General features: G+C 51.6%; 1 protein-coding gene across 10 annotated transcripts in view; it reads right to left on the reverse strand.

Annotated features, from left to right (window-relative positions):
• Positions 1 to 6: 6 nt before the first annotated feature.
• CDC42EP5 (CDC42 effector protein 5) overlaps positions 7 to 26,062 on the reverse strand; it is a 74,363-nt gene continuing 48,307 nt past the window's right edge. For 3 of the 10 annotated variants that reach the window (XM_032612982.1, XM_032612981.1, XM_032612978.1), the window contains exons 2-5: positions 6,559 to 6,768; positions 5,081 to 5,816; positions 4,391 to 4,533; positions 7 to 541 (exon numbers count right to left, since the gene is read on the reverse strand). In XM_032612982.1, the coding sequence (XP_032468873.1) occupies positions 80 to 541 (462 nt within the window). In that variant the 5' untranslated portion in view covers positions 4,391 to 4,533; positions 5,081 to 5,816; positions 6,559 to 6,768 and the 3' untranslated portion in view covers positions 7 to 79. Of the gene's footprint in view, positions 542 to 4,390; positions 4,534 to 5,080; positions 5,817 to 6,558; positions 6,769 to 10,856; positions 10,910 to 26,062 lie in introns of those variants that run through there. The other 7 variants (XM_032612987.1, XM_032612988.1, XM_032612983.1 and 4 more) reach the window with 7 other exon arrangements.

Raw genomic sequence — 26,062 nt, forward strand, 5'->3', positions numbered from 1 at the left:
CAAAACCCGGGGCACAGACCTTGTCGGTTTATGTATAAAGTGGGGAGCTGGACGGTAAGGGCGCAGGGAATGGGGGTGCCTACAGGCCGATGACGTCGTCCAGCTCGAGGTCCGCGTTGGGGAGGCAACGGGCCCTAGGGTGCTGCGCCCCGGGGCCGGGGTCCACGTCGGGCTTGGCGGCGGCGGCGCCCGGGCGTTCCGCGTCCATGACGCCCAGCACTGCGTCCAGCATGGAGGGGCCCAAATCCAGGTGGAAGGACAGCAGCGGGTCGGCGGGTGCTGGCGCGCGGAGGGCGGGCGGCGGGGGCTGCGGCACAGCGGGCGGCGGCGCGGAGCGCGGGGCCCCCGCGGGCGGCGGCCGGGGCTCAGGGGGCGGCCCGCCGCCGTGGCGACTCAGGAACGAAGTGTCTCCGAAGGCGTCGCCGCCGCGCCCCACGTGCAGAGTGTGCCGGAAGTCGCCGAGCGGCGCGGAGATGGACAGAGCGCCGCGCTCCGGCCGCTTCTTGGGCTGCGCGGGGCCCAGCTGCTTCAGGACCGGCATCTGCGGGATAGGGACGGGTTAGCACGGCCTCCCCCGGTAGGACGCTACCGAGGCCTTCCGTGTTCCCAGCCCTGGGCGTAGCACGCCGTTCAGAGGATGCTCGCCATAAGTACAGGATGATGGTGGTGGGATCACTCCCATTTTACAAGTGGGGAAACAGGTTCCCAGAGGTCCGAGGTTACAGCTGCTTGATTCAAATCTCAGACTCAAACTTAGGTCTGCCCATATGTTAATTCCACTAAGAACTAACGTTTGAGCTTTTACAGGTCAGAGAACAAGCAACATGCTTCACCAAGCCTTTTGGACTGCTTCCCAAACTTGACAGAAACTCCAGCTTAAACACAGGGCCATCCACCATGAAGACAGGGCGGACTCTGTCCTTTAGGTGCAACAGACACAGTGCCCAGGGCCCGCCACATTTCTAGAGGCCCGCACACATGTTTAAACGTTTTATTATTATTTTTTTGAACCTCTCGTCCTTTATTGAGGCCACTGGTCCCCAGCTCCCGCAGGGCAGGGACACAGGCCCAGGTTTTCCTCTCCAGCCCCGCCACCTTTGGGGCCTGCAGAGCCCACAAAACCCCGGGGAGCACAGATGAGACCCTCCCCCTCAACACATGGTGTACAGAAGCCCCTTCCCAGACGGGGCTGCCGTGTTTTATTTTAAAACGTCTGGATTATGTTTGCCTTTATACCAACGCAGTCGTAAAATATAATTATTATATATATATATATATATATATATATATATATAAATTATCTCCATGAAAGCTTTGCCTAGAACACACAAAAGTCATCATGTGGGCTGGCCTGAGGATTGTAATTTGGGAGATTTAGGGTGGGCCTGGGAAATCTATATATTTGCACAGCATTTTATAATTTGAATGATCTGGTTTTGAAAAAAACATATAAGTCTTACTTCTTGGAAAACAAGAGTGACAATAATAATCATGCCAATTTTCCTATGTTAAATCATGGCGAGAATGGCATAAACTCCAAACCGGCAGCTCATGAACCGTTAACTAGGTACCCTATAGCTACATGACTGCATCAGACTCGATGGTAAGTAGATATGCCTGCCAACCTTTGCCCATATCCTGGAACTTGGCTGTTTCTATGGAACTTCTGGGAGGGACTTTGATGACCTTGTACTTTTGTTTTAACAGTCACTGTTATTAATAACAACAATTAAAAAAAAAAACCTTTCCATTTGAATTGAAGCCCCACCCTTTGCCAACTGGATGAATTGGGATAAATTATGTGATTGCTCTCTGTCTGTTTTCTATCTGGAAAATGGATAAAATGACACTACCTTCCTTGCAGGACACACGGAAATACTCAGTCAAAGAAAACTGTATTTTTAACAGTGCCAGCCAACTGATAGTGATAGTGTTGGGGAGGGGCATGTGTATCCAAACAAAACTGTGGAACAAAATTTAGATCAAATCCTACGAAGCAGGCAAAGCAGTCAGCCTTGTCCTTTCAGGGACCAGCACCATGGGAAAGATCAGTGATAACGTGGAGAAAAATTAAAGCCAAAAGGATTTGAAATAATTGTAGATGGGTATGTTCTGAGAGCTGCCTTCTCCCCTACCCAAACACACATACACACACACACACGCACACACTTTACAGTTACTTCTGGAAAAACCAGTCTTGATTTACCACCTCTGTCATGTTTCTCAAACTTCCCTGACCTCAACCTAGATGAATAAATGTATTTTATTGCAATCTGGCACACAGTCACCATTCCTTCCCCACCCACAACCACACACACCCCCTACATAAGGGAAACAAACATTTTGTGAATTGAGACCTACTCTTATCTCATGCTAGGCACTCAGTTTCAATTCTATTTTATTATTTATTTAATAACTAACTAACTAACTAAATGCCTGCATGATGCATTTATGCAGGATCTTAGTTCCCTGGCCAGGGATCGAACCCACACTCCCACACCGCCCCCCCGCCCCCCCCCCGCCCCAGCAGTGGAAGCACGGAGTCTTAACCACTGGACTACCAGAGAACTCCCTATGTTTCTTTTTAATGCTGACCTCTGCTCATTAATGAATCTCAATCCACAGTTTAAAAAAAAAAAAAAAATCCTGTCTCAGAGCTAGCAGCACCCCTTATCCCTGGGCAGTGATTCATAGTTCAAAAGAGCAGAACTCAGAAAGCCAACTGCCCAGACTTGGATCTGACTGTGCCCACTGCTGTGTAACTTTGGGCAAATTACTTAACCTTTCTGACCTCACTTCCTCATCTCAAAAACGGAATGACGCTCATATAATAATTCAGTCTCTTTGCAAGAACTGGGGGGATGTTGCCCATGGAAAGTCTTAGCACAGTAGCCAGCGCACAGCAAATGCTCAGTAAATGCTCAGTGGAGTCCTCCTTTGGATCATTCTCCCCTGTCCCAGAGAAGGAAATAGATGCTCAGAGATGGTACATGACTTGCCCAAGGTCACAAAGCCAGCTCTGTGGGACTCCAGAGCCCAGGGTTACTGCTTCCACTGCCTGCTGTCCCTTGAACTGGCTCCTCCCTGGACGGCTCTCAGCTATTGCCTCTTCTCCCTGCCCACCCCCTACCTTGCCCCTCATCCCATCCTTCTATCACCCTACAAGGTGACATCACTGACATTTTCCAGCGCTTAGCAGCATATTAAGATCTTGGTTTCTGACACCAGACACAACAGGTTTGCCATTGCCTTTCTGTGGGACCCGGAACTAACTTCCTCAGCCTTAAGCCTCAGTTTACTCCTGAGAAATGGGAAATCAGAATGCCTGTTTGCAAGGGGTTGTCGTAGAGTTACATGCACGATGCTGACATTTTATTTCCCGAGAACTTATTCTGGGCCAGGCAGGGGTCTAAGTGCTTCACACAAATGAATGAACTCATTTAATCCTTGGAACAACCCAGTGAGGGGAGACCGTTGTTATTTTGTCCCTTTTACAGATGTGGGTGGCACCTGAGGCACAGAGAGGTGAAGTTAACTTGCCCTGGATCACACAGTAGCAAATGTTGGTGGCTGAATCTGGAACCCAGGCAGACGAACTCCGGAGTCAAAGGATGATGTGATAACTGCTCACAGCCCCCAAAGGATAGGGTGTGCAGACCCACGGAGAAAATGATGTTTTGACATCAAGGCCAGGGATTTCCTACACCCTTGCCTGTGTTTGTCTGTTTGCTTTGCTTTTTCCCAATCTAGATAACAACGAGTTCAAAATTGTTTTTGAAAGCTACCACTTCTCCTCGCTAGCTCTGAGACCTCGGGGGCCAGTCACTCCACTTCTCCGAGCCTCCGTGTCCCCTTGAACAGAAGGCTCTATCTCCCTTGCTGTGTGCTTGATGCAATGAGGTCACACTTGGAAAAAGGCCGTCACAGGCCCAAGCTCTGTACAGAGGGGCTGCTGTTGTGACAATCTGAAAGCCGGCAGAGAGCGGGAGCAGGATGGGACCCTGGGACGCGGTGATCGCACGCACTCGCTAAGCCGCCTTCCTCCCGCCTCCACCCGCCCCCTCTCTTTCTGCAGGGGTGGGGGGCACAGCTGGCTCACCTCTGTCCTCTCCGGGCCCCAGCCCCGGCAAGAGGAAATAACAACCCACTGCAGATCCAGCCCGACTGGTCCTCAGCCCTTTGGGAGAGGCAACAAGGAGGGTGGGACCCAGACGGCGCAGGGGGACCCGCGATTGGGAGCCCCCGACCCCCTCGGGGCTCCAGTGCGCGCTTCCTGAGGCCACGTGGCTGCGGCCCAGGATTTCAGCAGCCGCGGCCGCCGTCCCTTTGGCCGGCTATCCGGCTCCCCTCCAGACCTGACCGGGGACCCTGGGCCACCACTGCCCCGTACCTCGTGGTCCCCGCTGAACCAGGCAGGCAAACTCTCAGGCTCCGGCTCAAGCTGGGAACCCCGTCTTCTTGGTTCGGAGCCCGCCTCCGCCTCCCAGTCCCAGGCCCGCGCCTTCTTCCTTCTTCCTCCGGGCGGGATCTCACCTGGCAAAGGAAGTGTCATACGGAACCTGGAGGGGCATCCAGGACCCAGGCGGCCGGGCCCAGAGTGCCACCTCCTTCTCTCTTAGGTTCCAGGAGTCCTGGCTCCTAGCTCTCTTGATCCTTAGCCTCAGGAGTCCAGACCCCCAGCCCCTCCTCCCTCAGACCCAGGAGTCCAGGTCCCCAGCCTCTCCCCCCTCAGATCCAGGATCCAGGCCCCCAGCCCTCCCCCCTCAGACCCAGGAGTCCAGGCCCCCGGCCCCTCCCCACTCAGACCCAGGAGTCCAGGCCCCCGGCCCCTCCCCCCTCAGACCCAGGGGTCCAGGCCCCCGGCCCCTCCCCGCTCAGACCCAGGAGTCCAGGCCCCCAGCCTCTCCCCCCTCAGATCCAGGATCCAGGCCCCCAGCCCTCCCCCCTCAGACCCAGGAGCCCAGGCCCCCGGCCCCTCCCCCCTCAGACCCAGGGGTCCAGGTCCCCGGCCCCTCCTCCCTCAGACTCAGGAGTCTGAGCCCCAACCCGGGCAGACCCTGGCATGGAGTCCCTTCTTTACCTGCACCGGGATCTGAAGTGTCAGCCCCTCTCGGGGGCCATGGTAGGAGCCCAAAGGGGCGCAGAGTCACGCCCAGTGCAGCTCAGTCTGTCTGGGGCAGAGAGGGTTAAGGCGTAGGTCCCTCCCAGCCTTCCTTATCCCCCAAAAGTTTGCCTCTAGGATTTAAAGGACTAGGAAGTAGCGGTGGAAAAGCTGAGGCCCCTCCGGGCTGAGTGTGGGCCAGGGGAGGAGGCTGGCACTGGGTGTGCGCCCGCCCAGAGAACACGGCAGACGGGGCGGGGGATGGATGGATGGACAGGGCGGCCCCCAGCTCGGCCCCTCCCCCTGCCAGCCTGGAATTTCCTGAAACTGGGGAAGTCTGGCTGTGTAGAAGAATAATTTCTTCCAGATTGCAGCTGTTGAGGGAGTATGTGTGGGCTTGAAAGAGAGAGAGAAAAACAGACAAGGTCAGGCAGTAAGACCAGCAAAAGGATGGACGCAAAAGGATGGATGTGACCTCGGAGGGGCAGCTCTCACCCTGCTTTGGAGAGTTCCCTGGATGAATATCCCTGCCTGGAGCTACTCGTCCACAGAAAGATCATTACATCACCGAGTGCCAGTGCCTAGCGGCGACAAGAGTCAGATGTGGGTGTGAGGAAGATCCCTCGGCGGCCACTGTGCCAGAGGGCCTGACCTGGGGGAGGTAGAGGCCCCGGGGACGAGGCTGGCTCCGCTGCTGCGCGCTGGGCCTGGGATGCTGGGGCCGGAGAGGGAGAGAGTTAGTTTCATAGATAACAAGGAGGTGTGGCTTGACCTGAATCTTAAAGGAGTGGGACAGAGACAAAAAGTGACAACAATCCAGGGACTTCCCTGGCGGTCCAGTGGCTAAGACTCCGTGCTTCCACTGCAGGGGGCACAGGTTCGATCCCTGGTCTAGGAACTAAGATCCTGCATGCCACGTGGCGTGGCCACAAAATAAAAGTTTTAATTATTTTCTATTGACGTTAGCTTCACATAACATAAAATGACTCATTTTAAAGTGGTATTTAGGGGACTTCCCTGGTGGCACAGTGGTTAAGATTCCGCCTGCCATGGGTTCGAGCCCTGGTCCGGGAAGATTCCCACATGCCGCGGAGCATCTAAGCCCGTGCGCCACAATACGGAGCCTGCGCTCTAGAGTCCGCGAGCCACAACTACTGAGCCCACGTGCCTAGAGCCCGTGCTCCGCAACAAGAGAAGCCACGGCAATGAGAAGCCCTCACACCTCAAGGAAGAGTGGCCCCTAGAGTTGGCAACTAGAGAAAGCCCGTATGCAGCAACAAAGACCCAATGCAGCCAAAAATAAATTAATTAAATAAAAAATAAATTAATTAATAAAAAATAAAGCGGCATTTAGTACATTCACAGTGTTGTGCAACCATCACCTCTATCTAGTCCCAAAACGCTTTCATCTCGTCAAAAACAAAAACAAACAAAAACAAAACAAAAAACTCTTGTACCTGTTAAGCTGTCAGCTGGGGGCTGGTCTGCTCCAAGAGGCTGCCTGCATCCTTCTGGTGTTTTCCCTGTGTCTGTCCTCTGGCAACGGTAAGTTGAGCCCCTCTTATGCTTCAGGTGTCCCTGATTTGCAGGCCTGCCCCATCTCCCTCCTCCCTCCAGCCAGAAAAGGTCCTCTGCTTTTAGGGCTCATGTGATTTGGCTCGGCCCACCTGGAAAATACAGGCGTTATACATATATCACCATCGGTAATGGATATGTATTAATATATTACCTGGTAATCAGCACAAGTTAATACAGAAGTATACATAATTTATGTCAAGGAATTGGGAGTTTGCAATGCTAAGGACTGGCAAGCCTGAATTCCATAAGGCAGACTGGAAACTCTCAGTCAGGCTAGGAGCTGACGCCTCGGTCTTTGTTTCTGGTTTGGCTATTCTGAGCCCCGCCGCGTAGCATGCAGGATCTTAGCTCCCCAACCAGGGATCAAACCCACGTCCCCTGCATTGGAAAGGCAGAGTCTTAACCACTGGACCGCCAGGGAAGTCCCTGATGCTGTGGTCTTTAAGGCAGAATTTCTTCCCCATTTTGCAGTGAAGGCCTTTCAACTGATTGGGTGAGGCCCACCCATATTCTCGAGGGCCGTCTCCTTTACCTAGAGTCAGCTGGGTACAGATGTTAGTCACACCTACATAACGCCTCCCCGGCCATACCTGGGTTAGTGTTTGGTTGAACAACAGGTACTACAGCCTGGCCAAGCGGACAAGTAAAATGAACCATCACGCCAGGATAATCTCCCCGTCTTAAGGTTTCTAACTTTAATCTTGTGTGCAAAGTCCCTTTGCTACATGATACGACATATTCATCGGTTTCAGGGATTCATGCCTGGATATCTTTAGAGGTGCATTCTGTCTACCCCAAGGACCCTCAGAGGGCAGATCCCGGGGGATGGTGGCGTGGCCACCAAGCTGGAGAGCCTGGGAGGAGGAACAGGTATACAAGAGATGCTAGAGGCCATGCCCAGAAGAGAGGAAAGCAGGATCGGCTGCACGGGCAAGCGACCTGTGCAGTCTTGGGGGTCGCCATGCCTAGAAGGGCCCTCTGCACTTGGTTTCACGGTTTGCTCTATCTTCACATTATTAATCATTTTGAACAAGGGACCCCACATTTTCATTTGCAATGCACCCCGCAAATGAGGTAGCTGGTTCTGGGCTGAAGTGCGGGAAGAGCAGCGTTCTGGGATGAAGCAGCTGAGAAGGGTGACATTGAGAGATAAGAAAAGGGGAAGGAACTTGGACCAGGGCCGGGCAGCAGCCAGAGAAAGTGAAGGAGGAGGAGAGAGATGGGCTGCAGAAGCCCTGGAAGGACGCACAGGTCCCCTCTCTGCAGTCTCAGTCTGATTTAAAAAAAAAAAAAAAAAAAAGATCCACTGGATTTAATAGCAAGCCAGAGGTGACCGGTGGCCAGAGTGAGAACTGCCCATGGGGGCTGGGCAGGCGTAAGCCAGATTGTGGCTGGGGAGGCGAGGGAGAGAGTGAGGAGATGAAAAAGTGCAGAGGACTTGGGAGTCTGCTGTGAAAGAAAGGAGAGCAAGACAGGACGGATATCCGGGGGGAGAGGGAGGGGTCAGAGAAGGAGTTTGGTTTCTTTGCTCGGTTTGGATACATTTCCTGCTATTTTGTTTCTTTTTTGAAAAAGTAATTTTTAGTTACATAAAGGATATCCTCCTTGTAAAGAGAGAGAGGAAAATAACCCTAACTAATAAGGTTTTTTTTTTTTTACACAAACATTTTTTTAACATCTTTATTGGAGTATAATTGCTTTACAATGGTGTGTTAGTTTCTGCTTTATAACAAACTGAATCAGCTATACATATACATATATCCCCATATCTCTTCCCTCTTGCATCTCCCACCCTTCCTATCCCACCCCTCTAGGTGGTCACAAAGCACTGAGCTGATCTCCCTGTGCTATGCGGCTGCTTCCCACTAGCGATCTGTTTTACGATTGGTAGTGTATATGTGTCTGTGCCGCTCTCTCACTTTGTCCCAGCTTCCCCTTCCCCTTCCCCGTGTCCTCAAGTCCATTCTCTAGTAGGTCTGTGTCTTTATTCCCGTCCTGCCCCTAGGTTCTTCATGAACATTTTTTTTTTAGATTCCATATAAATATGTTTTAGCATACGGTATTTGTTTTTCTCTTTCTGACTTTTGATGACCTTGTCCAATCCAAGCCCCATGAAATTAGTTTGCAGTATCCACTTTCCAACTGGGCTGGGCTCTTACAAACACAGACCAGCGTTTCTGCACCTCGGAGCTATTGGCATTTGGGACTGGATCGTTCTTTGTGGTGGGAGTATTCTGTGCACTGTGGGATGTTCAGCAGCGTCCCAAGGCTCCACCCACTAGATGCCAGTAGCTTCCTCCTCCCCAGGATTTAGACGACCAGCATTGCTTCCAAATGGCCCCTGGAGGGGGGATATTGCCCCTGGTTGAGAACAGCTGGTCAACATGGTGCTCTAAGAAAACACATATTAAACACACATTTTAAACACACAAAGGAACTTTTACTGGATGGTTTTGGGCTACCACTTTTTTCCCACTTAGCAGTTTCTTTTGGGACTCATTCATGGCTACTACATACAGACTTAAAGAGGGGGCTTGAGCTTACTTCAGCATTTTGAAGAAAGTATATAACAACAATAATAGCAGCTAACATTTATCGAGGGCTTAGAATTTTTTAGGAGCTGTTCTAAGCTCTTTCCACATCTAACCTTAATCTTTGCAATAACTCTATGGGCGGGAGGAGGTTGGTATTATTATTCCCACTTTACAGATGAAGAAACTGAGGCACAGAGAGGGTTTTTTGGTTTGTCTCTTAACTTTTAGGTAACTTAGCTAATGCAGCCCTAAAGTTGCGCAGGCAGGATTTGAACTCAGGCAGGCTGACCCTGACTCAGAAGGAGAGATGGAAGATATAGGAGAGGTAGGTTCTATAAAGGACAGGACCCCCAGGAGCAGGGAAGAAAAGGGTCTGTCCAACAGAACTTTCTGGAATGATGGGACTGTCCAGTACAGTAGCCACATGTGGCTGTTGGGCACTTGAGATGTAGCTAGTGGGGCTGAGAAAGTGAAATTTTAACTGTATTTAATTTTCATTGATTCTACATGGAAATAGCCACTGGGGGCCAGTGGTCCAGGTATTGAGTAGCCCATGTCTAGAGCACTTGAGGAGGGTTTAGCCTAGGGCAGCGGGGGCTGCCTCTTGAAGGAGCAGGTGGAAGGATAGAGGGGTGACTGCAGCCTGGGTCAGTGTGGGGCGGTGCTTCGGGGGCTCTGCTCCACTGGCCTGGATCTGGGTGAGGCAGAGGCAGGGGTGGAGGAGGTGAGGCGTTCAGCTGTGCTGGGAAGGGAGGGGTAGCTGGTTCAGATCTGAGCCCCATACGAACTGCAGGACAAGTCTACTGAACACTTGCTGTGTGCGGGCTCTGTTCGAAGCACTCCACCTTATTATCTCATTTAGTCCTCATATCAACCTATGAGGCAGGTGCTGTTATTATGTCCATTGAGCAGATGAGGAAACTGAGTCAGCATGGCAGGGTCTCTACCAAAGGCCACGGAGAGCAGAGACCATAAGCAAGGTGACCTATGCGTGGAGTTTGGGAATTTCCCCAGCTTCTCAGGAGTGGGCAGAGGATGCTGAGTGGGGAGTGACCCAGGGTTCGGGTTTTCCCATCAGGAAGTATTTCCAACAACCCAAAGGACTTTGAAAGAGCCTCATCTAGATGCAGCGGGAGAGAGGAGGAAGCCAGAGAGGGTAGGGACAGATGGGGTGAGAGAGAGAGCGAGGGAGGGAGTGAGACAGAGAGAGAGAGACAGATGACTTCCCTGGCGGTTCAGTGGTTAAGACTCCACGCTTCCGCTCCGGGGGGCGAGGGTTCGATCCTTGGTCAGGAACTGAGATCCTGCAAGTCATGCAGTGCGGCCAAAAAGAAGAAGAAGAAGAGCTGGAGACAGGATCTGTGCCAACAGAGGGAGCCCTGGGAGTGCAGCCAGTCTGGTGTAAGCTCTGTCTCTGGAGCTGCCTCCTCCTTCCAGCAGAGCTGGCTCCCAATGCATCCCCACCCCCACCCCCCAACACACACAGCTTGGAAGGAGTTTTCTTTCTTTCCTTGGTTTGGATACATTCGCTGCTATTTTTGCTTCTTCTTCTGTAAAGTAATTTTTAGTTACATAAATGATACCTGAATACATCCTCCTTGTAAAGAGAGAAAGGAAAGATTTTTTCTTTTTTTTGGCCATACCTCACGGCTTATGGGATCTTCGTCTCCAACCAGGGATTAAATCTGGGCACTCGGCAGTGAGAGCACGGAGTCCTAACCACTGGACCTCCAGGGAATTCTGCCCCCCGCCTTGTAAAGAGAGAAAGGAAAATAACCCTAACTAATAAGGTTTTAATGACCTCATCCCATCCAAGCCCCATAAAATTAGTTTGCAGTATCCACCTTCCAAATGGGCTGGGATCTTACAAACACATAGACCAGCGTTTCTGCACCTCGGAGCTATTGGCATTAGGGGCTGGATCATTCTTTGTGGTGGGAGGGTTGGGAGCCATCCTGTGCACTGTGGGGTGTTCCCAAGGCCCCACCAGCTAGATGCCAGTAGCTCCCCCCTCCCCATGGTCTGGACAACCAACAATGTTTCCAAAGGACCATCTGCAGTTCCCTCCCCCTCTGGTTACAACCCCAGCAGGAATAGTTCCTGGGATCCTTTGCAGGTTCTGTGAAGGAAATGAGTATCCTGGCACAACTGGCAAAGTTGAGGAAATAGGGAAGGGCCAGGAGATAATTGCTGCAAACTCCTGGCCAAAGTACCACGAGCCTCGGTCTTCCACCTGAGGGTGGGTCAGGGATTCCTAAGGTCCTTCCTGCCCTTCTGCTAAATGTGGGCAGGCGGGAATGTGACCAAAGCCTGTGCACTGGTGTCAGCCAGCCTTGGCTTGGAGCTCTTGCCTGTGTGACCCCGGCAAGCCACTTTTCAACTTGTAGCTTTAGTTTCTTCATCCGTGTCAGAGGTCCAAGGACCCTCACAGAAATCCTAACAATAATTCATAAAAGCAGCTATCATTACCAGACCGAAGCGGTTTGCCAGGCTGTGTCTAGGTGCGTGATGATGACGGTAATAGTCATAACAGTTCACATCCTTGAATGAGTGCTAAGTAAATGCCAGGCACTCTACTCCACACATCTCGTGTACGAACTATTTCGTTTCTCACCAAAACCCCAAAAAGCAGGTCCTGGCATTATCCTCATTTGATCGATGACAAAGTAGAAGCAATCGGGTGACTTTCCCTAAGTCACAAAGTTAATAAAAGGCAGAGCTACGATCAAATCTCAGGATGCCTGGCTTAAGATCTTGCCCTCTTAGCCAAACTGCTTGCTTCCTATGAGAGACAGAATAGAATAATCTCTGATCACCTGCTTCCTTTGAAGCAGACACCATTATCATTGCCATTTTCCAGAAAAGCAAAGTGAGCCTCAGAGAGGCAGAATGACATTCCCAGGGACACAGAGCTGGCAAGAGGCAGATCTAGGTTTCGAAACCGGTTTGGGGTGAGCCCAGTCCATTATCTTTTGGTCATACCCAGTATCTGGTACCCTGAACCTGGTCTGGTAAAGGATAGTTCTGAGGTGGATAGGGGAAAACGAACATTATACGACACGCTGGTCTGCTCCAGTGGCTGTGATGCTGAGTGTGGGACCAACATCCTGGGCCTCTGAGCAGCTTTATCCCTATTCAGGATGCATGGATTGTGAAGGGAGTTTGAATCAATGCCAACTACAGCCATCCCCCGTATTTTTCCAATTTACCCTCATGCTCTGACTATGTCTTATCTGAATCCTGCATGGAGTCTACACAAGAGGACCAAAGATGGGGCTCAGCTGATGCCTACTTGATCACTGAGATATCAGAAAATGGGGGAGGCTGTGTTGCCTTCATAGACTCTGACCATGGTGCTGAAACTAGACTCAACAGTCAAATCCCCATCAGCACCGTGGACAGCGGCCACAGAACCTACCTTCCTGGGGTTGGGTCCTGATGGTAAAATAAGGAGGGTGTCCAGATACAGGTCCGGGGGTGTTGGGGCCACGCAGAGAAGGAGCCAGAATTGTTCAGGAGGCAGGGAAGCTCAGTATGCAGATGAGGACCAGACTGGCCACAGAATGCTGTCCTCAGGAGAAGACAACTTCTTTTCTACTCTACACTGGCGGAAGTAGCCAGACAGCAAAATGGACGCACCCTAGACTTGGCCTGGTCATAAGGTTGTCTTTTACGGGTATGCTATGGGTGTATAGTATGAGTGCAGTAAGAATGCACTCCTGAAATGTCAGGGCTGTGCTGCCTGCTTTACAAACATCATTACTTTTTTTCCTACTGCAGTAAGGTTCACATAACATAAAAGTGACCGTTAACCATCTGAAAGTGTACAATTCAGTGGCATTTGGTTCCTTCACAATCTTGTGTGACCATCACTGTTAACTGGCTCCAAGACATTTTCATCACCCCAGCAGGAAACCCTGTACCCATTAGCCAGGGTTTGTCGTAGAAACAAAACCAATAGGATGCATGTGAATATATATATATCATACTCCACACACACACACACACACACACGCACACACACACACACCAGATTTTATGGAATATCCTCACATGATTATGGAGGCTGGCAAGTCCAAAATCTGAAGGGTGGGCTGCAGGCTGGAGACCTAGGAGAACTGTTGCTGAGGGTCAAGTCCAAAGGCAGTCTGCTGGCAGAATCCCTTCTCGCTCAGGAGAGGTCATTCTTCTGTTCAATTCAGGCCATCAGCTGATTGCATGAGGCCCATCCACATTATGGAAGACAATTTGCTTTACTCAAAATCCAATGATTTAGGGGCTTCGTTGGTAGCGCAGTGGTTAAGAATCTGCCTGCCCATGAAAGGGACACGGGTTCAAGTCCTGGTCCAGGAAGATCCCACATGCCGCGGAGCCACGAAGCCCGTGCGCCACAACTACTGAGCCTGCGCTCTAGCGCCTGTGAGCCACACCTACTGAAGCCCGCACGCCTAGAGGCCGTGCTCCGCAACAAGAGAAGCCACCGCAATGAGAAGCCCTCACACTGCAACGAAGAGTAGCCCCCGCTCGCAGCAACTAGAGAAAGCCGGCACGAAGCAACGAAGACCCAGTGCAGTCAAAACTAAATAAGTAAAATAAATTAATTAAAAATAATTATTTTAAATCCAGTGATTTAAATGTTAATGTCATCCAAAAACACCCTTGCAGAAACATCCAGAATGTCTGACCACATAACTGATCATGGCCCGGCCGAGGTGACACACAAAATTAAACATCACAAATCCTCCCCTTGTCAACTTGCATCTCCTTAAACCACACTTGACCTCCAGATAAAGACAATAACAACAATGAATGAGTGAATGACCTCTGCCAGCCCCCTGCCTCTATGGGGGATTTTGCTGAATGTGAGGCCAGCTTCCTGTTTCAGGGCTACAAACCCGCTCTTCCCCCTGCCCCCAGCCCAGTTGAGACATTTGGAGTTTCCAGAGCCTCAGTAACAAGGAAATGGGAATACACTGAGATGAAGATAGAAAATACAGAGAAAACCCAGGGATGATTTCTGCACAGGGAACTTACACTGGACACAGGGATCCTCATCTGCTGGGGAATGTGGGACCAGAGCTGTGCTCCAGCTCCTACACACACACACACACACACACACACACACACACACACACACACACACACCCCTCCACTGCCGCTCTGCAGACTGCGTCCCTCACCCCACACAATCCCACCTGGGACTGGCAGCTGTCCTTCAGACCAGCCCAGATCATTCCTACCGACTGAGACCCCTGCTTTCCTTGTCCCAGGAATGACCCGGTCATTCCCATCCTGTGCCACCCTCCCAGCTATCTGTCCCCCTAGAGTGGCCGTGGGCAGGGAGGGAGCCGCCCCCTGCAGCAGACATGCCCGGGGGCCCAGCCTGCTCTGACACCTCCCGTGTCACCCTGAGCAAGATGTGACCAAGTCTCAGGGTCCTTAAGTCAAGTGGGGAAAATCACTCTGCAGTGATGGGAATTTAGAGGCTCATAGAATGGACGTGGGGAGGTCTTTTGGAGAGGATGATGAAAATGGTCTAAAATTTGATTGTGGTGATTTGCACAACTAAGTTTGTAAAAAAAAAGAAAAAGAAAAATTGAACTGAGCCACTAAAAGGAGTGAATTGCATTGTGTGGTGGTTTCCTCATAATAGACCCTGAGATCCCGCTCTCATCCCTCCTAGGGACCCTGCCCAGACCCTCTATCTGGGGGCAGGGTTCTGTGATCTCCTGACGGCAGCTGACCTTCGTGTGCCGGGGCCCTGATAGGGTTAAGAGATTCCACTTGGAGAACAAGGACAATAGAAATGACTTCAAGAATGAGGATAGGGCTTCCCTGGTGGCGCAGTGCTTGAGAGTCCGCCTGCCGATGTAGGCGACATGGGTTTGTGCCCCGGTTCGGGAAGATCCCATGTGCCGCGGAGCGGCTGGGCCCATGAGCCGTGGCCGCTAAGCCTGCGCGTCCGGAGCCTGTGCTCCGCAACGGGAGGGACCACAGTGGTGAGAGGCCTGCGTATCGCAAAAAAAAAAAAAAAAAGAAAGAAAGAAAAGAATGAGGATAACATGTCTCAACATGGTCCACACCAGACAGAGGCCAGATTTGGCATTACCATAATGAGCAAAGACACTGTCTGGCACTGTTGCTGCTGCTATAAAAAAGAGTCTGTTGGTCTGAGCCCAGTGAGCCCCTGGAGCTGGTGGTGACAGGTGAGGAGGTCTCTGCTCTGCCCTCAGGTTTGCCCCAGGTCCCTGGACCCTGTCCCCAGCTGTGTCCTCCGTCCACAGGCTCCCCTGCCCCCTCCTGACCCCCAAGCCCTCTGGCTCCCTCTTCCGTCTGCACACACATCTCTCTGCCTTCACACCTGACTCAGGTCCCTGGAGCCTGGTCTCACCTGGACACCACGGTGACCTGGGCACTCAGCCCCAGCATCAGGGTGGGCACAGAGCTGTCCCTGCTGGGCTGGCGGGGGGTGCGCTTCCAGAGATGGGGTGAGGACAGACCCCTTCAAGGGAACCTGCGTCTTTTCCCTCAGATGGTGTTGACTGTCCTTTCCACTGGGTGAGAATCTGTGGGGCCTCAGGTCATGTGTCCCCTGTGCTGTGATCCACTCCTCACTGGGCAAGTCACATGGTCCAGGGGGGCCCCTGACCAGGGCTGGATGGTGCTTTGGGGCACCTTTGGGATGAGGCCATCCCTGTCCCTGTGGGTGGTCAGCCCCGAGCTGTCCTGGAGTCAGGGTCCATCCAGGACACTCTGACCCCCTGCACACCCTCCTGGGGCCTCAGAGCAGACATTCCACTTGGATTCTGGGCAGTAAAGCAGGGCACAGCTGTAGGAGGTGCAGAGGCCGTGACGCTCCAGCAGAATGGAGCAGGGACACTCTCCCTGGTCTCCTGGTCCCGGCCCCATTTTCTCAGGAATCTCAGGGTGTTGTCTGGGATTGAGTGATGGCCAGATGTGGCCTGCTGTCGGATGCTCAGGGTGGAGAGGGGCCGGGGACAGACCCTCGGCAGCCCCCACACAGCATCAGCCCCCCTCCTGCCCTGATCACAGGACCCGTGGAGACTTCAGCTCCGCCCACACTCAGCCCTACTACTCAGCTGGTGAGTAGCAGACCTCAGCCTGGAGGGGTTTCTGGGGGGGTCTGTGCTGGGGAATCAGGGCCTGGCCCTCTCCTGGGTTTGGATCAGGGAGTGGTGAGACCACAGGAAGGGGCTGGCTCGCGCAGGGCACTGGGGTGTCTCTGATATTCATAAGGTCCCTGATAACAACACCCACGGGACTGAGATAACCCTACCCCAGGCACCAGTAATGCCAGGACAGGCCAACGTGGGAGGCACTTCCCAGACCTTCTGAGAGCCACCACCCCTTTTATTAATAATATGCAGAAACGCAGTTAAAGTTTCTCATCCAAAGGCACAGGGCTCTGAAGGGGAGGAACCAGCCCAGGTCAGCCAGACCCCAGACCTCGGGGTTTGGCCGCAGCGCCGCCTTGTGGGCAGAGTCCACTGCCGGCCCCGCTCAGCACTGAGAGAAGAACAGAGGGACCGGCAGCTCATCCTCCACACTTGGACACTAGGAGAAACAGGGGACCTCTGATGGTTAAGTCTGAACAGCCTAGAAGGGAGGGCACTCTTGCAAAAGCCTGCAGTGGACATTTGGAGGGTTTCCCTGTGGAATCGGCCCTTCCTGAGGTCATCCGGTCAATTCTCTTGCTGGCAAGAGCTGGAGTCCTGAGACCCCCAATCAACTTCTAGGAGATTCATTCACCATGTGGCCCCTCCCACAATCAACTAGCTCCTTGGAGAGGACGTGTAGCACTTGTTTCAGAGACCCAGCTGTGGTCCCTTGGCTGTTTCCAAGGACCCAGCTTTGGTCCTACAGTCGCCCAGCTGAGTCCAGATACGTCCTGTGAATCCTCCCCTGCCCCCAGAGATCCGTTTTAATTGTCTTCTCAGCTGACGGTACAAACCTTCCTAGAGTTCATTTTCTGACCTTGAACCTGGGCTACACTTACGCAGCTGATAGCTAAGACCATGTTTTCTGGATCGTGCTTCGCCTTGTTCATCAATAAACGTCCTCACAGGCCCAACTGCGTCAGCCCTGCGTGTGGCGCTGGGGTACACAGGTTCTAGGTCCCAGTCTCTGTCTCCACAGTCACTCAAGACTTAGTGAGAGAACAAGACAAGATGAAAGGGTATCAGTGTTCTCTGATCCAAGTGTGCGTCTCAGGGTCAGGGGTGAGTGAGGGAGACGTCTGAGGGGACTTGTGTCTGGGTGAAGGCGCAGAGCTGCCCCGCCTGTACACAGCACCAATCCCCCCAAATGCACATGGCCATGAATGCACAAACGCACACATATGTACACACACACCTGCACACACTGTAAAACGTATACAGGCATGCACAACCCATGAATGCTCGCATACACACACACACACACACACATGCACACACCCACACGCACGGACACGTGTGGAGTGGGCAAGGGAGTTGATGAGACCACGACTGCACACGGAGGGTCCCTCGGGCTTTAGGTCCACCCAGAGGAACATGCAGGTCCCCATTTCCCACCCCTACTTCAGTTCATCCCCACTGGACGCCATGCATTCTCCAAACACAAGAGGACCCATCAGCTGTAGGACACTGTCCTTGATCTGACCTTCACCCCGTCACCTGGCTCATGCCCTTCAGGTTTGGGATTGGAGGCTGTTCATCCCAACAAGCTTGCAGTTGCTGCTGTAACGAACCCCTCACACAGGAGCACCAAACAACACAACTTATTATCCTACAGTTCAGGAGCTCAGAGGCGAACATGTTAAATTGGGCTAAAATCAGGGGTCAGCAGGGCTGCGCTCCTTCTGAAGGCTCCAGGGCAGAGCCCATTCCTTTACCTTTAGCAGCGTCTGGGGGCCATCTGCATTCCTTGGCTCGGGTTCCCTTCCTCCGCCTTCAAGGAGAACTGTAGCCTCTGCAAATCCTCCCTCTGACTAGGACCCCTGCTTCTGTGGTCGCACCTCCTTCCCTCTCTCACCTGCCTCCTCCCTCTTACAAAGACCGTGGTGATTACATTGGGTCCACCTGGAACATACAAGCTCATCCCCCCCCTCGAGATCCTTAACTCAATCACACCTGCAAAGACCCTTTTTGCACCTAAGGTAACACAGCAGTTGGCTCCAGGGCGTCGGATGCGGACATCTTTGGGGCTGTTATTCTGTCTACCTGAGCGGGTGTCGGGCCTCAGCACCACCTCCGCTTGTGGGCTCCTCTGGGCTTGAATGCCTCACTCTGAATTCTAAGTACCTCCTTGCAGGAATGTTTCCTTCTTCCACTAGCTTGTGAAATGATCAATGTTTGAGAGTCTATTTCTTGTGTCCCTAGAACCTCTACGTAAGAGGAGGTCGGGGAGGAAGCAGTGGAGGCTGGAAACGCACCCCACAACCCGTTAACCCCCCCACCCGGTGCTCAAAGTGACAGACAGGTGGTCCCTGTGTGACAGGACTTTGGCTGCTCACCAGCACCGTGTCCTCCCTTCCTGGGCTCCCAGCGAGATGATCTCCCCAGCCTCCCTGCAGTTATGTGTGTCCTGGGGCTTCTTCCAGGCCTGGCCCGTGAACCTGCCACACAAGATCCTCACGGCTCTTCCCTTCTGCTGATGGATGTGGATGCCCTGGGTGACCGTGGACCCACAGGCTGAGTGTGGCACCTGGTTCCCAGATGACCCCATAGAATAGAGCCTGCTGTACCCCTTGTATTAGTCATAGTTCAGGTTTCTATAAAGTTGATGCTTTAATATGTTTCATACGTGCACATGCTAGTGTGAAAATTAATAAAGGGAAACCTAATTTAAGACGGAGTTGGGAAGCCCTAAAGGGGAGCTCTCTCACCCCTACCCTCTGCTGCAGCTTACTTTACATTCCTAGGCAGGAAGAAGCTTGATTTTCAGAAGAAAGATGATTTTCTCCTTGCCCAGCAATAGCCCAGCCAATGAGAAACAGCAACAGCCCAGCCAATGAATAGAGCAACAGGCTAGCCAATGAGAAACAGTCACAACCTAGCCAATGAGAAACAGCACCAGCTCAGCTAATGAGAAACAGCAACAACTCAGCCAATGAGAAAACAGCCTCAGCCCAGCCAATGAGAAACAGCACCAGCTCAGCTAATGAGAAACAGCAACAACTCAGCCAATGAGAAAACAGCCTCAGCCCAGCCAATGAAAATCAGTCACAACCTAGCCAATGAGAAACAGCACAAGCTCAGCTAATGAGAATCAGCAACTCAGCCAATGAGAAAACAGCCTCAGCCCAGCCAATGAGAAACAGTCACAACCTAGCCAAGGAGAAACAGCAAAGCCCAGCCAATGAGAAACCAACAACCACCCTGACCTCTTGGTTTCCTCCAAGGGACTTTCAGTCAAAGCAGCCCCTTCCAGCTTCCTCCTTTTTCTCTGTAAAGTAACATTCCTCTTCATTGTTCTCTGGACTTGACTGTGGTTTGCCATAGTTTGAATGTCCTGAATCGCAATTCCTCTGCCATTCCTAAATAAACTCATTTTGCCAGTAAAATAACGACATTTAATTTTAAGGTCGACACTGGACACACCTTTTCCTAGATGACCCGATAATATGCCTGAGTCACTTGCATTGTCCTCCCGCCTCCTCCCTCACTGCCCCCCCCCGCCCCAGCTCCTGAGCAAGAATCCTCTTCCTGGGGTGCACTTATAAAATACAAAGCAGTCAACCCAGAGTCCACACCGCACCCCCTCCTTTATGGGGGTCCACAGTCTGGGCCACGATCCACCTGCCCTTGTCACGCTAGGGCCAAGCACATGACAACTAGGGGCGCCCCCTCCACCCCAGAACCCGCTGAAATCATTAACCCAGGCAATCCCATGCCTGCTTACCCTTTCCTGCCCATTCCTTCTTGTGGAAACCACAGTAAAGGCTCCCATTTTCCCCTCACTCCATCTCCTTCTTTCTGTCTCTGGTGCTTCCCTACGTGGCCCTGGTGGGTGGCATGCATGCCCCCTCCTCCTGGGAACTGTGATGAAATATCTTTTCAATGGAAGGCGTCTCCTGATCTGCTCCCTCACATTTTAGAATTAATACACAGTATTTTAAAGCACCTCCCTGCTGAGCTGGAATCAGCTTCACCTGTTTCATGGAAGATGAACTAATTCCTACCACATGAGTCGTTACACTTTTGGGTCTACTGGCTGCAATAGTTACACAGCTGAAACGCACAGTGAGACGGCCTCCGCCCGGGTACGGGCTTACCCTGCCTTGGCTGCGCAGAAAGCAGATCCCCATATCTGCCTAAGTCTGCTCTTCATCTTCTGTTCCACGTGCACCATGTCAGTCCGCCCAGCGCCCTCTGAATTCCACACCTGGGAGACCTCGTGCCTCTCCCCCTGACCCCGCCCCCGCTCCATCACTGACACGTGGGCGGGCCTCATGGACGTGTTATATGAACAGATATAACCAAATCTATTCTTTCCTCATGTCAGTTCACACAGATTTAGGTCCGTCCACAACTGCCCACTTGATTACTTAGCCTTGTTGCTGAAGCTACAGGGCTTCTAAACAAGGCCACTCCGTGCTGTCTCAACATGGAAACACTTGGGATCTGCACGACCCCGTCTCCGGAGCAGGACCAGCTGCGCCGCCAAGGACGTGGGCTCACCGGGAGCCCCTCGCCCGGAGAGCCCCGATCCCGCTGTGAGTGGGACGTGTAGGTGGTCACCGCCCTACTTACGGGGTCAGACCGGCGGTTCCCACTCAGATTAAAACGAAACGTTACCCTGAAGACCCGCTAGGGGCCGCCAGCATCCAGTTTTCAATTTTTGCGTCTTGTATATTTTTTTGATAGAAACAGAAGAAACCTGCATGCCTGTTACAGGCCTGGCATTTGAAATGTTCTTATATATCTTAAGAATATTTTAAAACTTCAGCCAGCTCTTACAATGGTGCAATGGCTATTTTAGTTCTATGGAAACATTAGCATACTTAAACATTGTACAAACCCTCCACAGAATGCCCTATGCCCTATTCTTTTCTTTTTTTTTTTTTTTTAAGAAACTGGGACTAAAACATTAGTTAACCTGCCCAAAGTCGGCCAGCTCTGAGTGACGGGGGCTGCAGGCCCATGTGGGCACCTGACTCACAGCTCTGACCTCAGGACCAGCTGCATCTCACCAGCTGGGGAGGTTTCTGTCCTGGCTCAGAGGGGGCCCAGCCTTGCAACTCAGTTTTAATTAGTACTGCTCTTTAATTTCCTATTTGTACTCAAGGTTAGTCTCCTCCAGAGATCTGCTTCCTAACTCAAGTCTTCATCATTGTTTCCTTGGTTCCATTCTGGGCTGAATTTCTCTATGTCATTCTCTCTCTCTCTCCCTCATTTCCCCACTATTACTGTATTATTCAGCCTTCTCCAGATACATGGAACTGATAGGTTCTGTTACATAGGCTATATGGGTATCTGTAAGAGGACATTTATCATGTGAACAAGTTCACGGGGTTACGGAGGTGGAGAAGTCCCATGACCTGCCATCTGGAGCTGCAGACCCAGGACAGCCGGTGATAGGATTCGGTGTGGGTGTGAAGGCTGAGACCTGGAGGGTGGCTGGTGTAAATCCCAGCATCCGGAGGTCCGAGAAGTAGGGGCTCTCAAGTCTGAGGGCAGATGCTGGATGGCCCAGCTCAAGAAGAGAAAGGGGATTCACCACCCTTCCCCTTCTTGTTCTATTGGGGCCCCCAGGAAATGGGATGGAGCTGCCCACATTGTGAGTGTGGATCTCTTCTTCACTTGGCCACTAAACCGAAGCTAATCTCTTCTAGAATCTCCTTCACGGACACGCCCAGAAATAGTGTTTTACCAGCTCTTGGGGGTTCCTTAGCCCAGGCAGGTTGACACATAATTTCACCATCACAGTTAGAATGGTGCATTTCCCCTAAAATCTGTCCTGACTCTAACCCCAGGTAGACAGGTGGACAGGTGGGCACGTAGCAAAACAAAGTGTGGAGAGCTGGCACTCCTGGAGAGGATTCCTCGTTATTCTACCCCCTAGAGCATGGATGGCTGACCAAGTCCAACGTCTGCTCCACTGAAAAGGATCCCTGTGAGTCCAGGCCACAGTAGGGAGCAGACAGGGTTTGGGGGCAATTAAAACAAAAAGAAAAGCCTCTCCCATCTCGGGGTATTGGTGGGGAGAGGAGGAGAACCGAGGGAGAGGACAGGAAACAGGACGTCAGGACTAGTTTCTTCTTCCTGACCCTCTGACCTACCGGACACAGAGCACAAACTCAGGGCCCTGGGCCATAGGGACTTTCCTGCATGGAAGGACATCGTCTCCTGCTCTGAGGTCCCCAAGTGCCACCTGGAGGATGAGCCACGTGGCGGTGCTGCGTGGCCAGGGAGGGAGGGTCTACCTTGCACTTGGACACCTCCCACCCCAGGTGTGTCCAGGGGGGCAACCACCAGGGGGTCACAGTGGGTCCTGTCGTGGTGGGAGAAGAGATCCCACCCGGACCAGATGGGGCAGAAGCAGATGCTCAGACACAACCCCTGGACAAAGTGGACATTGGGATGACCTGAAGGGTCCCCAAGCCTTCAGGGAGCAGAGCGAGGATGGACCCCCTGCCCACTGGGCCCGACATCAGCAGGGACTCCAGCCACCCAGGGAGCAAATCCCACAGACCCAGTCAGCTCCGACCTGGGGCCAGCAGGTACCCAGAGTCATCTCAACAGTGACATCAGACAATTGCTACCTCTACCCTGGACACCATCCTGGGAGGAGTGTGGAGAGGGACGCTGAGATGGAATAAATGCCATAGAGGCTGTTGATAATGATTGGGAGGGGCTAAGTATCAAACTCCAGTACTCTGTATGTGTGTGTGGGTGTGTGTATGTGTGTGTGTGGGGTGTGTGGCTGTGTGTGGGGGTATGTGTGTGTGTGTGTGTATGTGTGTGGGTGTGTGTGTGTGAGTGTATGTGTGTGTGGGTGTATGTGTGGGGGTGTGTATGTGTGGGGGTGTGTATGTGTGTGGGTGTGGGTGTGGGTGTATGTGTGTGGGTGTGTGTATGTGTGTATGGGTGTGTGTGGGGGGTGTATGTGTGTGGGTGTGGGTATGTATGTGTGGGGGTGTGTATGTGTGGGTGTGTGGGGTGTGTGTATGTGTGTGTGTGGTAGATGTGTATGTGTGGGTATGTGTCGGTGTGTGTATGTATGTATGTTTGTGTATGTGTATGTGTATATGTGTGGGGGGTGGGTGTGGGTGTGTGCGGGTGGGTGTGGGGTGTGTGTGTGGGTGTGGGTGTATGTGTGTGTGGTGGATGTGTGTGTGTCGGTGTATGTGTGTATGTATGTGTGTGTGTATGTGTGGGGGGTGGGGGTGTGGGGTGTGTGTGTGTGTGCGGGTGTGTGTGTGTGGGGGGTGTAGATGTGTGTGTATGTGTGGGTATGTGTCGGTGTGTGTATGTGTGTTTGTGTATGTGTGTGTGTATATGTGTGGGGGGTGGGTGTGGGTGTGTGCGGGTGGGTGGGTGGGGGTGTGGGGTGTGTGTGTGGGTGTGGGTGTATGTGTGTGTGGTGGATGTGTGTGTGTCGGTGTATGTATGTGTGTGTGTGTGTATGTGTGGGGGGTGGGGGTGTGGGGTGTGTGTGTGTGTGCGGGTGTGTGTGTGTGTGTGTGTGGTAGATGTGTGTGTATGTGTGGGTATGTGTCGGTGTGTGTATGTATGTGTGTTTGTGTATGTGTGTGTATATGTGTGGGGGGTGGGTGTGGGTGTGTGCGGGTGGGTGGGTGGGTGTGGGTGTGGGGTGTGTGTGTGGGTGTGGGGTGTGTGTGTGGGTGTGTGTGTGTGTGTGTGTATGGGTGTGTCTTGCCATTAAGTGGGGGCAGCTCCCGAGACCAGATCACTGATAGACTTTTCATTTCTTCTTCTGAACTGCCGTGCATCATCTTACACACACACACACACACGTACACACCCACGCACACAAATACATGCACATGTGCTTGCACACATACACACAAATCTAATTCATACCAATGACAGTATGTTCATTTATATGCAGTACCATCTAACTTCTCCACATTTTAATTTCCTAAGGAATGACATACACCATGTAGGGCTTTTAATGGTGCTTTGATAACACAAAATAGGGTCCTGTCAATGAGAAATCATTGATTCCAAGAAGGTGGTATATTGTTTCATAATATAATAAAAAAAAGATTAAATGATCAAAACAAATGATTTTTCTGAATTATAGAAAAGATTCAACAACAATATAAAATAGTATAAAATCCCTATTTCAGATGACCGTGCATTTTGTTCTGATGGCATCAAGTACCGTCAGCACTGAGTACCAGAACCTCTTCCCCAAACCTGGAGCTTCTTGATAAAGAGTTAGTGATTAGGGGAAGGAGGGATAAACTAGGAGCTTGGGGTTAACAGATACACACTACCATATAAAAAACAGATAAACAATAAGGACCCACTGTATAGCACAGGGAACTATATTCAATATCTTATAATAACCTATAATGGAGAAAATCTGAAAAAGAAAAAAACACACATATATATATATATATATAACACACACATCTGAATCACTTTGCTGTACACCTAAAACTAACACAACATTGTAAATCAACTATACTTCAATTAAAAAAATTTTTTAAAGAGTTAGTGATTAATGGTTCATTTAAATCAAATTATTTAAAATCTGAATAACTCAAATAAAAGGTGCCCAGTTTGAATAATAAATTTGACGCCATTGTTCTAACAGGGCTTGTTGAATAAGAGACCATGTTGTCTGAACTCTCTGAGGTCCTGGAGAAGAGAACCAATGCTGAAGGTACAGGGGCAGAACATGAGTGAGAGTGAGGTTGGGTCGCTCTCTGAATCTGAAACCGAACTGGACAACAGAGTGAGTAAAGAAAACTATATTCAGACAAAAAAGAAAAAAAAAAGAGCTAGACAAATGCACATTCTTATTATTTCTCCCAGGTTTTTTTTTTTTGAGTGTATATATCATTTTCTTTCCCACCAAGAAAAATAACTGAGAGGCCACTTTTACTGCTTTTTCACTTAAAAATCCTTCCACGGCGCCCTTGCCTGTGTGCTGCTTCCATGACTGCACTCGTAGGTTTGTAGCAGGTTCCATGGAGCACTGCCCTCTGTCAGTAACGTCCCCCTGCCCCTCTCCCACCAGCTTTCCTATCTGGGGTGACATCATATAAAAATGAGTGACGGGTCTGGTTGGCAGTAAACAGTGCTGCAGAGCTGCTGTGTCTGAGTGTCTGTACAGGCACGAGTTTCAGCAGAGAGTGTCGCCATCCTTCTCATCCTGTTTTTTGGGAAATGAGGTTGTTGCTTTCACAAAGAAAGAGAAGTGCTTTTCAAAGGAGAGTGACTCTGACCGCAGAGCCCACATTCCCAGCAGCAGGTGGGGCAGGCCCTCCTGCTGCAGCCACACCACCCCCGAATCTGCAGGACGCCTTCCTGGGTTCTGTCTCAGGGCAGAGCCCAGGGCTCTGGACCTTTCTGTTTCTTAGAGGCGCTGGTCGGCTGGGCTGGGGGAACTGGGGGTCTGGGCAGATATGGGGGTTTGGGCCAAGAATCATAAAGCACGTGGACCTCGATGCCCGGAAGGATTTCAGACACCAAGAACCTGGTTCTCTTCTCCTTGAATGAAAGCAACCACTGGGACTGGGTGTCCCCCGGGGTTGAATGTAAAGCCTGGGATCAGCCTCAGGTCTGAGCCCTTGGACGGGTTGATCCTCACCAAGTCCCAGGAGGACATTACAGACGGCGCTGCAGACCCTTCTCTGTCTCTTCTTAGACCT

This window comes from Phocoena sinus, chromosome 19 (assembly GCF_008692025.1).
Source record: "Phocoena sinus isolate mPhoSin1 chromosome 19, mPhoSin1.pri, whole genome shotgun sequence".
NCBI classification, from domain to species: domain Eukaryota; kingdom Metazoa; phylum Chordata; class Mammalia; order Artiodactyla; family Phocoenidae; genus Phocoena; species Phocoena sinus.